This window comes from Penicillium soppii, assembly GCF_028829465.1.
Source record: "Penicillium soppii strain IBT 18220 chromosome Unknown utg000006l, whole genome shotgun sequence".
In the NCBI taxonomy this organism is placed as follows: domain Eukaryota; kingdom Fungi; phylum Ascomycota; class Eurotiomycetes; order Eurotiales; family Aspergillaceae; genus Penicillium; species Penicillium soppii.
In genome coordinates this window covers 1,358,167-1,373,232 of record NW_026643236.1, presented here as the reverse complement: position 1 = coordinate 1,373,232, position 15,066 = coordinate 1,358,167, and the positions used below count along the sequence as shown (strand labels likewise).

Below are 15,066 nucleotides of genomic sequence, written 5' to 3'. Positions count from 1 at the left end.
AAAAATGACGTGAAGCGAATAGAACCGTGGTTCTGGCATGTTTTGGTTTTGCCGTTTTGGGATAGGGTAGGCTCAATCACGTGGTCAGATATACATACTTCTCTCAATATCACAGGCTCTCATTAGATGCCGGAGGCACTAAAGATATAATGCTGAACTGCATAAGAATGCTAAGATAGTTGCACCTAATCCTTATATTGATCCCGCCATGTATGATATAAAAAAATATACTAAAAAAAATCAAAAAATGGGGTGAGCCGGGATCGAACCGGCGACTTTACGAATAAATGACTGTGTGCTTCAGTCGTACGCTCTCCCAACTGAACTATCGCCCCATGTGATGATGTATTAGGCACGAAAGGGAATCCTGAATCCGAAAATAGGTATTAACATATGAAAATAAAAAAATGGGGTGAGCCGGGATCGAACCGGCGACTTTACGAATAAATGACTGTAGCTTCAGTCGTACGCTCTCCCAACTGAACTATCGCCCCATTTGATGTCTGAGATTTCTGTCAATTTGATATAAGTTATCTTCAGACACCAACCCCAGTGTTAATTCAATCCGATCCTTGGCCACTCTGCACCTTCGCACCAGTCGATGTTGTGAACCAAAGACTTGTGTGCTTTAGGTCTGTTACCCTAGCTGCAAAAAAACCTGAAGTTGCGTTCAAGTCTCGAGAATTAGAACAAATGACGTGAAGCGAATAGAACGGTGGTTTAGGTATGTTTTGGTTTGCCGTTATGGGATAGGGTAGGCTCAACCACGTGGTCAGGCATACATATCACACTTCAGGGCTTACAATACTGTATTGATTCAATTGCAGATGATATATGTGTAAATACATAGAAAGCTCTTGTGGGAACATCAAATAGCAAGGAGAATATTCTCCAATGTCAACGAACCCGCGCAGGTCGAGGTGGGACCTTAGCAGCCGCCACCGTTCCTAGAGGAAGCTGCGTGAGCAGTTGGAGCCATGGAACTGGCCAAGGGGGATCCGGACCAGGATAAAACCACCGAGGGTCAGGAGCATGTTGTGGTTTAGCTTCCAAATCCAAGCCGCCCTTCGTCACCGCGAGTCTCAGTGCTTGATCGCGGTCCGGTTGGGTAGCTTGATATACCATACCCCGCATCCAGTGATCGTCTGACCTGAAATTGACCCCTGGAGTATAGGTCCCAGGCTGGAGCGATGCAACAGTTCTCGTCCATTGCGTCATTCTCGTGTTGCTATTGGCACCAACAAGTAAACAAACTTCCACCATGATAGAATTTCTCACATGAGTCGTTGCTGTAAAATCTAAGATAACGCTTGCACCGGTCAATCGGGGATAATTGACCTGTGGGGGTCGAAAATTGCCCATCAAAGTATCGAGATCATCATAGTAGAGAAATAGAACGCTGGCACCGGTGTCATGCACGAACTCCAAGTCAGCCCACCAAGGATGAGAGGCAGTTGGTAGCACAGCATCCCATGGTTCCCCTTCAGTTGGAGTATTCTCATTGGTCACGGCTCCAACCTGTTTCATAAAGGTCAAGGGCTGAAGGACACTTGAGCCTGTGAGATTGGTGAGACGAACACCAGCCGTATACTAATAGAAGAGAAAACGTTAGATCCAGTGGCCATTTTGCTTGGGGCGAAGAAGTTCATACTTCATGTAAGCCCTGTCCATCAGGATTGATTCTTTGTTTCGCTGCCATTTGAGGTTTGGGTCCGGGTCCATCGTACTAGACAAGAAATTTCAGTCAATTCTAGGTTCCGCTTGCCTCGTCCATTGAATGAAAGCTTACTCCTTCCATCCAAAAGCTTTCCCAGCCCTTGTGTTTTACATTGATTGCCTCGAACTCGTACCAATTGTGTGGCCTTGGCTCACAGAGTTGGTGACCATGAGACCAGTAAGTGACTAAACCGTCATACCAGTCCAATTTACCGGACCGATAAGCTTTGAGCAGAGCTTTGATGTTGGGGAGCTGCTTGTATCTGTCTTCTCCGGTCTCAAACGACTTTTCTATGATTTTGAGTGTATCAATGCGTTGGAGAACATCCAGGCTATAAGTGCCTTTCTCTGAGGATTCCATCGCGCTAATTTTGGTCAGTTTTTGTAAAGAACACCTGGGTTCTCAGAACCTGAGAGCGGTTAGGCTTACGTGCGTATAGCCTTTGCTTCCTTGTATCCTTTCAATCTTTGCTCGAAATAAAACGGCATGATTTGTTCCGCAATCCTCTCTTTGCATCTTTGAATTTGAGCATCGATGTCACTATTTCGTACATATCAGTATCTGCGAGCCAGCCTAGAGCATAGTGTCAACACCTACAGCTTGTCGAGATCGGGCTCATGCCATTCCCATCCCTCAGGAAGTTTTGCGGCATCATTGAAAGGCTTCTTCACATCGAATTGCCACTTTGCTCGTTTGGGCTTTAATGGGGGAGGATTTTTCTTAGTTTCGTCTTTTTTCCATTTGGCAAACTCGTCCACATAAGACTTTTTGAGATCGGGCTCCAGTAGTTTCCAATCGACGACCACAAAAACATCTGGAGCAACTTCACCATCTTCTGAATCCGAGTCTTGATTGGGCTTGGGTTTTTTCTGTACAGTTTCTGTATCTTCGTTTTCCGGTATGGCTCGTTTTGTTGGGAGCACAATTTCGGCAACTGGGATGGAATCTGTGTCAGGCACCGGGCCGTCCACCATTATCACATCTGAGTTTGGCTTTTTTGCAGGTTGCTTCTTGTTAGTGCGACCCTTTGCTTTGGCCTTAGATCTCGGCATCTTGCTCAATATCCAAAGCTACTAATGAAAAATGGAATTGTGGTCTGATAGATGAGAATCGGAAAAGCAAAGTGAAGAAAAGGAAAGAAGAAAGGAATACGTGGTTGCTTTTGAATCATCTGGGTCAAGTATCAATCAATTCAGGTCCAGAAATTCAGGTCGTAGATCAACCAGACAAATGAAAGAAACAATGGATTTCCGATGACCTTGCGTTTGCTTACACTCCTATAGTACAAGGGAAAAAACGCAAAATGGCCTCGATACTAGTTTCTAGATGCCATAAATTCCAGGTTTCTTTGAACTACAAAGTTTGAAATTCTTTCACATAGATTCAAGCATGGTAATGTGTTTCTTTTAGTCTACAGTGAGCTCAAACACTGTAGGGATGTTTCATCATGGGTTCCAAGATTGAAATTGACAGACAAAGAACGTACGACCTACAGAGGTGAACGATTGGCTCATGAGAACTCTGGAAGTGATTCTTTGTTTTGCACTTTTGATCCTTCGGGTCTTGATTGAGTTTCTACTCTAACTGGTTTCTTTCATAGTTGCTCTCACCACATCCAGTCCCTGCGGACACCCTGTCGCTAAGGAAGTTTCCAATAATATATGCAAAATAGTTGAATGCAACACTCTGATCTTACGGTCCCATTGGGCCTGCATTCAAGTACATGGACCTTGGGTTCGACTCAAGTTTGACCTCCGGCTTAACAAAGAATACTTAGAGACCGACTTTCAGTACAGTAACTATTCCCCCCCCAAAATCAAACTCAGTTTTTCAAGTTACATGAAAACAGCCAATTACAATGTCAAGATCATCTACTTGAGTTCAACATGAGCAGTTTTGTACAAATATTTCAAAAAATGACCAACCCGAAGTTCACTGTTGGAGTTCACTGTTGGCCACATGCAATCAAGCTCAATGATTGAACCAGATGCCAATCCACGGTTACATTGAAACAAAATAATTACAATCATGAATTCGTCAAACTGAAAAGAACAAAATAGCCATCAACGGCAAATAATGGACCAAATTGAGAATGTGATCTTCTGAAGCCCTATATCACAAAAGGGAAATCTACAGCCGAAGGGACGGTTTGATCTTGTCGTCTGCAGTCTCTGACCAATTGGAAGAGATCCCGGGAAGACATGAGCTAAATAAAAACAAGGTCGAGTACAAAGACTTCCCTAGACTTGTCTGCTATGCCAAAGCTATCACGAGCAATTACATCCTGATACCGAGGATTAGCCAGAGGTTTTCCATCTCTCATATCAGACGTATTATAGCTACTTACCTTGTCCTCAGGAAGAATAATACGTACATTAATCTATGACCACAGTCCTAATCGAAACTGAACATCCATCGCCAGACCCGGCCATTCTCAGCACTAGAATTGAACAATGAATCGAGGACCGGGCCACTTGGCGTGGAATTGTAAATCACAGAATAAACTTTTCAAATCCCTGTCAAAGAGAAAAGCATCTCGGCTCAAATGAGTCGTCGGAGTTTTTGCTGAACCCCCCGTATCGAGCGTTGTTCGGCTATATGACTTGGGCCTCCTCCGCTGGGCCGAATGGTATGATAAGAATTCCGGTAAAAGCATTAAAGATCTTACTGGAGTTTTTCAATCAGAGTCTGTGGAACGAGAGGCATATCTAACACCACAGAGGTAAACAATCTCTGCATGAAATATGCAGCCATGGAAACTAGAGATGACCCCGGGACAAACTTTTAATCCAGTCTGCATAAAATCTACAACCTACAATCTACAAGAAAATAACGAAGGCGGAAGAACAATCCATTTAGACCGAACTAAAACCAACGTTGTATATCGCTCAAGGTATGCAAAACCCAGTCATAACCGTTCATTACCATGATAATCATCTCTCTAGTAGAGCAGAGGCAGCGAAACGATCGCAGTCAACATTCCTTTTCGATCCCAACGGAATAAAACATAGAGAAAAGAGAAAACCAAAATGTCAAAGGAAATAAATAAGAACAGCAACTCATAGAACCCTTCAGGGTCGCCAGTCACATAGAAAATTCGTTCATAAGAGATTCGTCACATCATAGTCATCAGGCAACCTGTTCTCAGCACAAACAATCAAAACATAATGCAATGCAATGTTGATGTTGATGTACTATGAACAGCATAAACCTCCACATCAAACAAGCCGAACAAGAAGAAAGAAAAAAACAACGCAAAAACAAATGAGCTTCGTTTGGTTCGACACCGTCAGACGTCAGACTCAGAACGTCCATGCGGGTTGGGTTGCATGCGCAGTCTATGAAAAACTCCGACCGAGAAAATGGGAACTCAGACATATAAAAAAACCATTACCAACAGCTAAGCGCTGCATGCAATTCACCGATGGCGTGCCATGACACTGCTAGGCTTCATGGGCTGCAGAATGGGAGGCCCACCGACCGGTCCACCGAGCGTGGAGTCGGTGATGGTCTTGCGCCGCTTGGACGTCTCATACTCATTCGTGCTCTCGGGGCGGACTGCCTCGTCGTCGTCGCGCATGCGCTTGCTGCCCGCGCTGAGCGAGTTGGTTGCGTACACGGGCGCCGAGGACGACGCCAAATACGGGTCAGTGGTCCCATTCGCAGGCGTGCCGCGTGTGTCGCTCACGGCGTTGTACAAGGTTGTTGCGGCCGCGGGGCGCGGGGGAGTGTTGTATCCCGAGGCCCAGTGGGGAGGGGGTCCGGCACCTGTGCGGGGGTCATGCGACCGGATCCGTTTTGCTGCGAGGGCGAACTGGTCATCTCCGGCGTGAGTTGGGCGTGCTCGGTCAGGGAGGAGACGGAGGGGTTGGTGGTGTAGGTGTAGGAGCCGCGGTTGGAATTGTAGCCGGGGTTGTGGTCCTGGATGTAGTCCTGGCTATGTTCTTGTTCGCCGGGCTGGTAGCGGTCTCCTTGGCGCTCTTCAGATTCTGGCTCTGAGGCGCCCGTTCGGGGGTTTGGAGGTGCCATCTCGCTCTTCATATAGGTGCTTGGTAGGGATTGGCCATAGCTGGACATTCCTGACTGGGTCAGGGGGGTGTGGGGGGCGTATTGGGCGTGGGATTGGGGGGCCGCAGAATAGTAGGGCTTGCTGCTCTCGTACCCTTGTCCTTGGTAGGATGGTAGGCCCTGCATGTTGTTACCTGGTGGGGTCGTGGCTGGGGTCGTTGGCATTGAGCGCTGGTGGCTCGGCGTTGTGTCAATGGACATGGGCTGGGTGTGGGGCACTTGGCCTCCCCATTCGTATGAACTGCCTTGGTTGGGCACACCCATTAGGCTGGATGCGCTGGCTGGTGGAGTGGGGAACGTGTTCGCGCGCTCAAGGCCTGGGCGAGCGCCGGGCTGGCCACTCATTGGGGCCTGAGACATATGCGAGGACATGGGCGTTTGAATCGAGTGGTGGTGGTGAGTTGGATGTTGCTGGGGACCTGTAGGCGTGCGCTGAGGACCATGGGGAGGGCCTTCCATGCGTCGCTGCTGGGACTCCTGCACTACCATGTTCGTTCTCGTCTGGTTGGCTGGGTGGTAGAGCAGACCACCGATGTTGTGCACAAAGAGCGGATAAAGAAGATCAGTGATCTTTTCCTTGTTGGCAAATTCCATGGCGCGCTCGAATGGGATCCAGACACCCTTGAGATGCATTGGTCCAATCTTCACAACGTGGCGGAGCTTCTCGCTTTTTAGGATTCCATCACGTCGTCCACGGGTCATGCCTGCCACGTTCAACAACTTTGTGCCATTGATCATGTGGTTATCTGTGGAAGTTATTAGTAAATTATGATAATCATGGGCAGCTTGTTCGCCAAAATTGAAACTCACCCTCTCGTCTAGCAACGCAAACTCCCTTTGCTTCCACCTGGTAGCACAGACTACCCTCATCCTCCCACAAAGTGGCGGTGACCCGTGGTTTAGCACCCGGGGGTGCCACTTGACCCGTGGGATCGAAAACATATCCTTGAAGCGGGGAACCAGTGGTATTTCCATAGCCACCAGCAGGAGCCACGCCGTGATTGTTCACTTGATAACGATCAGAATAATTATCAACCGCATTCTGACTTTGCATCTTACCAGGCAAGGGCAGCAGTTGAGTGGGCATTTGACCACCCATAGTGCTGGGTGGGTGTCCCGTCGGTGGGGAAGTCACGCCATTCGGGTATCCATACTGAGAATAAGGGGCTGGTTGATAAGATGAGGCGGGTTGCATCACTGGGGGTTGTTGGTGGTACTGATAGTGGGACATTGCGCCAGCGGTTGTGCCTTGAGGGGGGTATGATTGAGCAGAAGACATGTGCGAAGAGTGGACGTCCATGTACGGCTGAGCGTGGCTCATGCTGCCAAGGGAAGTCGGGCTAGGATAGTACCCTTCGTTGACCGACGGCGGAAGACTGTACTCTGACGTGGAGGAATCTAGAGAAAGCCGGCCCTGGGTCCCAGATAGGTCCGTGGGCGGGCTCCTGGGCTCGTTTGGGATGGAGGCACCTGACAGACTTGTGCGAGCACTGGAATTTGTCACGGATGGATCGTGATAGGCGGTTCGGGAGAGGCCTTGGGTGGCTGTCGGCAGGCTGAGAGCGGGGAGTTTGTCGCCGGGCAACAACGGTCGTTCCGCCGCGTGAGGGTTGTACCAGGGGACGTCAGCAGGACCGCGGGTGTGGACCTGCGAGATCGACGGCAGCTCCAGCTTTTCGGTTGGAAAAGAAACGGGTTTAGAATATAAGGGAGATGCGAACGTCGGACGTTGTAAAAGTGTCCGGCGTTGTCAGTGAAAGAGAAACTGCGGAATTGTTGAGAAACCACTGGATGTTTTCAGAATGTTGCACGAATGGATAGAAGCAGAATAGAAGAAGAAAGAAAAAATAAAGATATTCAGGCTTTCAATCAAAAAAAGAAAGCGATGCAATATGCAATGCAGGGGCGTGCAATATCGTGATGAAGCTTCGTAGTAAGTCGTAAACCTTTTACCAAGACTAGAACAGTCCGAGGTAGAAGCGCAATAAAGACTTTTTTGAAAAGATGAATACTCAAACAATCATCAAAGTCATGAACAAATCGTTAAGCCAACATCGAAAGAGTAGCTGGCAGCTTCAACTAGGAACGATCATGTAAGTAAGTATTTTAGTCGTTTCAGGTCATGCAGTTCATAAGAGAGAGAGAGAGAGAACAAGAACAAATAGGAGCGCATATGAAGGTAAAAATAGGGCCCAAGCCGGATGGAAGGGGGTGAGAGAAGAGAAAGATTCAAAATCTTAGACAAGTCGAGGGGAAAGGTGGAGGCTGGGGTGGTGCAGCAAACGCATCCCTATGCGCTGCAGGAGGCGTTTGTGAAAATCAACACAAAAACAAAAAAACAAAACAGAGTTCATACAAAGTGTTTATACAACATAAACAATTAGGCTCTTGAATATCAAAATCTCAACAAAAAAATGGGAAGCTAGTAAGATAGAAAGAAGGGAAAGGGAATCATACAGTTGAAACTTAAGAAGCCTAAAGTCAAGGCACAAAGAGTCAAAAAAATAAAAAGATGACGCTGAGCCGCAGCGGGAAAGTCGATCAGTGGAGGGGCTGACTAAGTGAAAGAAGAAAGAGACAAGAATGTGTCTGCAGAAATCCCGGCCTGCCCCGTCTTTTGAGGGGAGAGAGGAAGAAGAGAAAAAGGAAGAAGAGAGAGAGTCGAATCAATCACAGTGGACCCGGTGGAGGAGATAGTAGAACCGTGCGTTTAGATCATCCTCTAGACTCGATATATTTCTCTCGTTCAATTTTTTTTTTTTGTTTTTTCTATTTTCTATTATTTCTTTTCTTTTTTATTGACTGCGATTATTTACTCATTTATTCTATTATTTTCATCTTTACGCCACCAAGCAAGGACTATGATCAGCAGAGTCACTAAAGTAATCACTATATACTCTCGTACCTAGTACCCAGGTACTTAGGTACATATGTAAGTATAAAATACAATACCTCATACTACCTCTCCCAACTAAGGATCCTGGTCTGTGTGACAATAAAACAAACCGCTGATCGGCCGGGATAGGCCCGCTGGATCTGGGAGGTGAATTAGTGGAGTTGATCGATACGATGATTTAATTAATATATACAGTCGACGTACAATCGATGTATTGTGGAACGACATTATTATGGTGAATATACATATTATGTACATAAAGAGTACTGTAGTAACATAGGGTTTCGCTCAACCATGGAAAGATCATACAGAACTTCTAGTAGATCGTATCAAAAACAGTACCATAATCAAGTAAAGTAAACAAAATATGCAGAAACTGGAAGTGTGAGCCATGGTCTGTTCTCCACGAGTAACGGGTCCCACTCAAGTGAACCATGGATAGCACCGGGGAGAGGAACGGGAGAAACGACACTACATCCATGGTATCGTATTATATTGTACACAATTACCTCTAATATACCTTAGCTTCTCTTTTATTCTGGTCTCGCCCCGATCGACATTTCATCGTGCAAGACATCTGTCATCAGCTGCAGAGAGGGGTAAAATAATATTCAAGGAAAAAAAACAAAAAACAAAAAAAGAAACAAAGACCCGGCAATGCGCGGCGGCTGCACTGTCGATTGCGGATTACACTCTCCCGCCTTTTGGGGAGTCCAGCGCTTGCTTAGATTGCTTCAGGGCCTCCAGGGCTTGGGGCTTGGGGCACAGCTTACCATTTGATGCAAGGTCCATCAATCAGAGGCCCAAAAACACAATCGGACATCGGCCGAGCCTCTCTCTTCTCGGATCTCTTACTAGTAAAAGCGGTGGCCGGTCGATCGCCAGCTCGTTAACCCCATTAATCCCCAGTCTCAATCAAGTCCGTCGCTTCAGAATTCTAGAGCCAGTACGGCTGTAGCCGCTAAGTGGACCAGCCCTCCCAGTGGTTTGATTTGGAGAGCGCCTTGTATCCCAGCAGTTACATTAATTACCGCGGCCTTTGTCTCGATTCTGGTTTTATGGTTCGGGACGATCTAGGCGTTAAGACGGGCCGTGAGTAACAGTGGAGAGAGAAAGAGGAAAGAAGCACGTCACACCTAGGGATGCAGAGGTGGGAAAAAAAACCAGTGGCTCAGATTGCACCACGAAACACGGGTGGCTTGAAGTCGATCAAGGGTCTGTTCTCTCTCTCTCTCTCTCTCTCTCTCTCTCTCTTTTCTTTCTCTCTGTGTGTTTTTCTTTCTCTTGCGATCCCTGTCATTTAATTAGATAGACCAGTCAGAGGGTCAGTGTTTACCTATACAGTGTGTTGAAGAGAATCAGAAAGGGGGAGGGGTTTTTTTCTCAAGAACAGAGCAAATATTACAATAAACGTTCAGGAATCGTGAAAGGAAAGAGACGATTTGATTTGGGGTCTGTCCAACCCAAATTCCTAGTCAGAATTGAAATGAAATTCACACGTAGCATCGTAATTGGGACTAGAAGACCCCGTGACGATGCATCTAGAAATGACTTGCCGTTACCTGGATCAGATGGAATAATCATACGGAGTAGGGTCGTTTTTACTTGCTAATCGGAAGGCATATCCATGACTTGGTTCCAAATCATAGGAATTGTTAGATTAGTCGGGATAGCCGTAATAATTCCACGTCACTAAGTCGGCTGTGATAATAGCAAATAGTATGAAAATCAATCCTCTTTTTGAAATAAAACGATGAATTAATTTGGGCCTGTTTTTTTTTTTCTTGGGTGAAATTCATTCCTGGGCGAAATTCAGCCCAACAAAAAAAGCCCAGAGCCAGATCCCAGCAAGGGGGGGGGGAAAGAAGACCACTAGATGTCAAGACAGCTCGACCCCAGTTCACCGCTTATTTGGGGAAAATCTTCCAGAGCTCCCCTTGCAGTTTTCTATTATACTTTCTTGATTTCTATTATTTGTTTCTATTCTTCCTATTCTCCACTCGAGAACCACTGAAATAAATTAATAAATAAACTCATATTATTCTATATGTACCTCCAAAGTTTCAGTGACAGATGACATCTTCACTGACAGAACTAAATGATAATTGACTAGCTGAAATTTCCTGAAACGCATTGACCACGGGCCTAAATCCCAATTACGTTCAAGAAGATCATGATCGGAATACGATTTCCTCATCAATATACTCCGGTAAGTTATTGGGATTATTTCGCGCTGGAGTGGATTCCAGTGGCGTTTCTCGGGTCGAGCCTGCCACACAGACCCTTGAGAGGTCGGTGAACATGGGGTCGGGAAGACGCGGGCCTTGGTATTTGATTACTATTATTGTTCTTCTTCTTCTTATAAACAATGTTGTAGATTGTAGTGTACCCTTGCCATATCATTACATTTTATACCTATCTACTCTATCTAATGCTTAAGCCTATCTCGCATACAAGCTGCGAACTGGTGTCGTGCAGAGTAGAGCAGGTAAGCAGGTACATCGACTAGGCCCAGAGAGCTCCGACAGAAAAGAGGGGGGAGACACTACTGACCGATCCCTGCACCGCAGCTCGCTATCGACGGCCCGATACCCGCTGCACATACAGCGTACAGTAGTTTAGGGAGGGATCCGCCTAAATCGATACACCACAGACTGAAAGGGGCAATAAATCTTCGCGCCGAGGTGATTATTTGCAAGCTGAAGGATTTTTCCATACAATCTATTATTGAGAAAGTGGACCACGGTTGTGGCTTTTCTTATTATTCCCTTTACTTGGTGACTGTTTTCTTTTTTCTTAGTGTCTTAGTGTTGTTTCTTGTTCTTCCCGTTCAGCTTGCAGAAAGACTAATATAGACTAATCCGGTACTCTAAGTGTAACGTAGACAGAACTACTCCGTAAAGGGAGAAATGTACAATATAATCAGACCGTCCTCGAGGCGAGTCTTCTCCACTTCGTCCCTAGCGACGCTCCACCACACAGTTATCGTCCTGGGACGGGAACTCCGCAATTCGGGTGTGATGCATCGAAGGGAACCGCCGTTGAGCCGGAACTGCAAGGAGATGATCGTTATAATTCTGATAGTCCTTATGATAGGTATAGCTAGGAGTGAGAAATAATCTCTTTCTTGTAATTTGTACCTCCGTACATATCGGTTGATTCCAATATCTCTCCCTACCCATAAATATTGGAATTAACTATCCCGACGCTTTCCGTATGACTATCAGCTCGGGTGGATCGCAGGTTACAGAAGCTAGAGACTCTAGAGACACTTTAGTGTCTATACGAAATACAATCTACGCCGTAATGTATTCAGAACATTGCTATCATAGCTTCCAACTTCAAACCGCTCATATTGTCAATCTTATGTCGATCGACGGGTTCGTCCGTACCTTGCAGCGAGTTACCCTGCAGCGGACAATGTCCGTGCAGACTTCATTCAGACTTTGCCCATGAGAACAGACCAATGCAGGCTTTTTTTTAATACTTTTCCTTTGTTTTTTTTAGAAGAAAAAAAAAACAGAAAAAGAAAAAAAAACGCCTTTTCCCTTCCTCTTCCGAGTATCATGTACAATGTAACAACACGGGCTTTGTTTTGGTTGCTCCTTATACAATATGTTTCACCAGGGGCAATTGCCATGCTTTTCCCATGCTGTACCTCTCACTTTAGTCCAATATGCCCGAAGCCGTCTGGGCAGACGTTTTGACGCCAGATAAGGTCGTCAGACTGGAATCGCACACAATGAGTACAAGGTCTTTGAGGGGGGTGTACAGTATAATTACAGACTCGGTCGGAACACGAGGAAAATTTGACCGACAGCCGACATTTGACAGGGATGTACCCTGCAAGCTACTGATGTGTTGTACATGGCAAATTGAATGCAAACCGACCGAGAAAACCCCGTATCGCAGGTATACACTAACCATGAAGTCGGTACCTATACGCCGTACATTTGTACTTAGGGGTCCTGTTCCATGTGACTATAATTTCCAATGAGACGCCACCACTTTCACGAATAACAACGCACCACGAAGCCAGGATCTGGCGTGATGGAACTTGGGGCCGTGCAACTTGGATTTAACCTCGCATTGCATTGTCCCGTGGAGCCAAGAGATCGACTGCACGTTCATCTTGCCTTTACTCCGTACACACTAGCGCTTGTGTAGCAAATGAAGAGGGGATAGGATCCCAACAGTAATTCAAGAGACGGTTTGCTCGATTTTCCCAGGTGGAGTCACCATCAAACATACGCTTTTTAATTAATTAACAAGCAAAGAATGCCCAGAGGTTTGAATAAGTTACCCGCAGTAGCCGTCAGCAATCGCCACACCTTCGAGTCAGGTTAAAATATCGAGCGACAAGAAAAGAAGCCCCCCCAAAAATTTAGACCTAATAAATTCCTCATAACTCCGAAATAACCAGGATGGCTCGGGCCAAATGTGTAACGAGACTAAAACCTATCCTGGCCAAGAGGATCAATGATTGGTCTTGGGGAACAGTAGTCCGCCGATCGATGATCCGACGCAGCAATGACTGGCTGTGGTGATAACCACGTACGAAGGGCTAGATCGTGTGGATTCACCGCCAATTACCCCCCTTGCGTGCAGACGTGGCATCGATGCAGTGACCCGACCGTTATGGGGTTTTCCAAGTATCCCAAATTTTCTTATGATACAGAGTACGGAGTACTTAATCAGTGTTAGTATCATACTGTCGTTAATCTATACTGTGCTTAAATTGTAGGTTAAATATCTGGAATAATATCATGGAGGACGATGAAGACTATGAAGATCTAGAACTGCCCGATATCGCTCTACAATATAGCCGATAACTCTAGCCGATCGCGACGTCAGAGCGCAGAGAGAGTTCAATATGTACGACATAGTCGAAACATGCTATTCTTGTGCGAGCTTGACGTTGTACGATTTGTATTAATCCTAAAATGGAATCGAATGCATTGTCAATGAGTTCGATGTAAGTATAGTAAGGTTACACTACATACGTTTCTATATACACATCGAGCACGAGAGCACACGAGAATACAATAAACATTAAACTAAACATTAAACATAAACATAAACATAAGCGTTCTGCAAAATCACATTTACCAGTGCCACCCGTAAGGTTCCCCTTGTGTCATCCCCCAAGATAATTGCAAGAGGGAAAAGATAAGCAAATGAGCAAAGCCAAGCCTAACAGGGACCATCCCAGCTGGTCTAGTTCAAATCACGAGAAACCAATACAAACTTGGCAATTTAGCAAAGGAAAACATAGCCCGAATATAGTCTTCTCACCGTATATTCCTAGCTCACATCCCAAGTAGACATCAGACACCAGACATATCCTCGGGAGGCGTCAATAGTCGATCGAGGAATGTACGGAGTAGTAGGTGCAGATGTAGTTCTAGGCGCTGCACCGCTGCACTTAGGTAGGTATGTACCATGCACGATGGACAAGCCCAGAAAAAGTGCCAGTCCAGGCGCAGCTGCCGCCTGCCTGGTGCTAGTGCTTATGCCTTAGCCTTTGGTAGACATTACTCCGTACACATGAACCAGTCCTGCGCATCATGTTTCATTCAAGAATGGCCAGCGGGATGTATATCATGGCGCGTATATTGTCTCAGGTTTGAAACTTTGAAACCGTTTCTTGTTAGCGGGTCCGGCATACTTTTCAGGGCTGCGTTGTTGTGTAATCTGAGTGGCAATGGTTGGTTGTGGGGGGAAGGGAAGCTCCAGGGTGGGGATGTCAGTTTCTTGCATGAAATTCACAAGGTTCATGCTTATGTAGACATTTAAGATTTGATTCACCGCTGATTGAGGACCTGCATGGACTGCAAGATTCGTGTTCTTCTGTCAAGGGATAATCATTGATCATTGTGCGAGATACAGGCGGTGGGGAGATTAATATATCCCTTGATTACGATGGATGCAGTTCGTAGACCGATTGTTTCCCGTGGGAAAATGGGGCACAGTTGAGGAAAAGAATGGTCTCGACTTTGTCTGTGTTGAGAGAGATTAGGGATGTTCTATTATGCTTATTATCCTTATTTTTATGCTTGTGCATTATATTTGGATCATGGTCGTGAGGATTATGATAATGCAACAATGTACGCACGGCGGATCAGTGCTGACGGCGTCGGTGCATTGAATCGAGGGACGGGGCATATCTGCAGTGCTCTGTGCTATGTAGATGGATCAACGTACTTCTAGAAAGCATGGTTAATGCAGTATGCTGTTTCCCGTTTATGTAGGGATACTATAGTTCCTGCGATAGATCGTCGGTGTCATATATCTATAAGATCTGTCTTTCTGCAACAATCCAATTTGAAATGGCCATCAGAAGTCATCAGAAACCATATGTCTGAAACGAATTAGCAAAAGAGAT

The 15,066-nt window shown here is 46.0% G+C and overlaps 2 protein-coding genes across 2 annotated transcripts; both read right to left on the bottom strand.

Moving 5' to 3' along the window:
* Window positions 1-897: 897 nt before the first annotated feature.
* On the bottom strand, window positions 898-2,769 carry N7529_007873 (uncharacterized protein; the record flags this gene model as incomplete). The annotated part of the gene is made up of 6 exons (XM_057243400.1): window positions 898-1,590; window positions 1,652-1,726; window positions 1,790-1,862; window positions 1,917-2,081; window positions 2,147-2,257; window positions 2,315-2,769. The coding sequence occupies 6 exons, from the start codon at window positions 2,767-2,769 to the stop codon at window positions 898-900; spliced, it is 1,572 nt and encodes a 523-aa protein (XP_057094938.1).
* Window positions 2,770-5,135: 2,366 nt separating this feature from the next.
* N7529_007872 (KilA-N domain-containing protein) lies at window positions 5,136-7,878 on the bottom strand (the record flags this gene model as incomplete). The annotated part of the gene is made up of 4 exons (XM_057243399.1): window positions 5,136-5,485; window positions 5,533-6,531; window positions 6,596-7,457; window positions 7,873-7,878. The coding sequence occupies 4 exons, from the start codon at window positions 7,876-7,878 to the stop codon at window positions 5,136-5,138; spliced, it is 2,217 nt and encodes a 738-aa protein (XP_057094937.1).
* Between the last annotated feature and the right edge of the window lie 7,188 nt (window positions 7,879-15,066).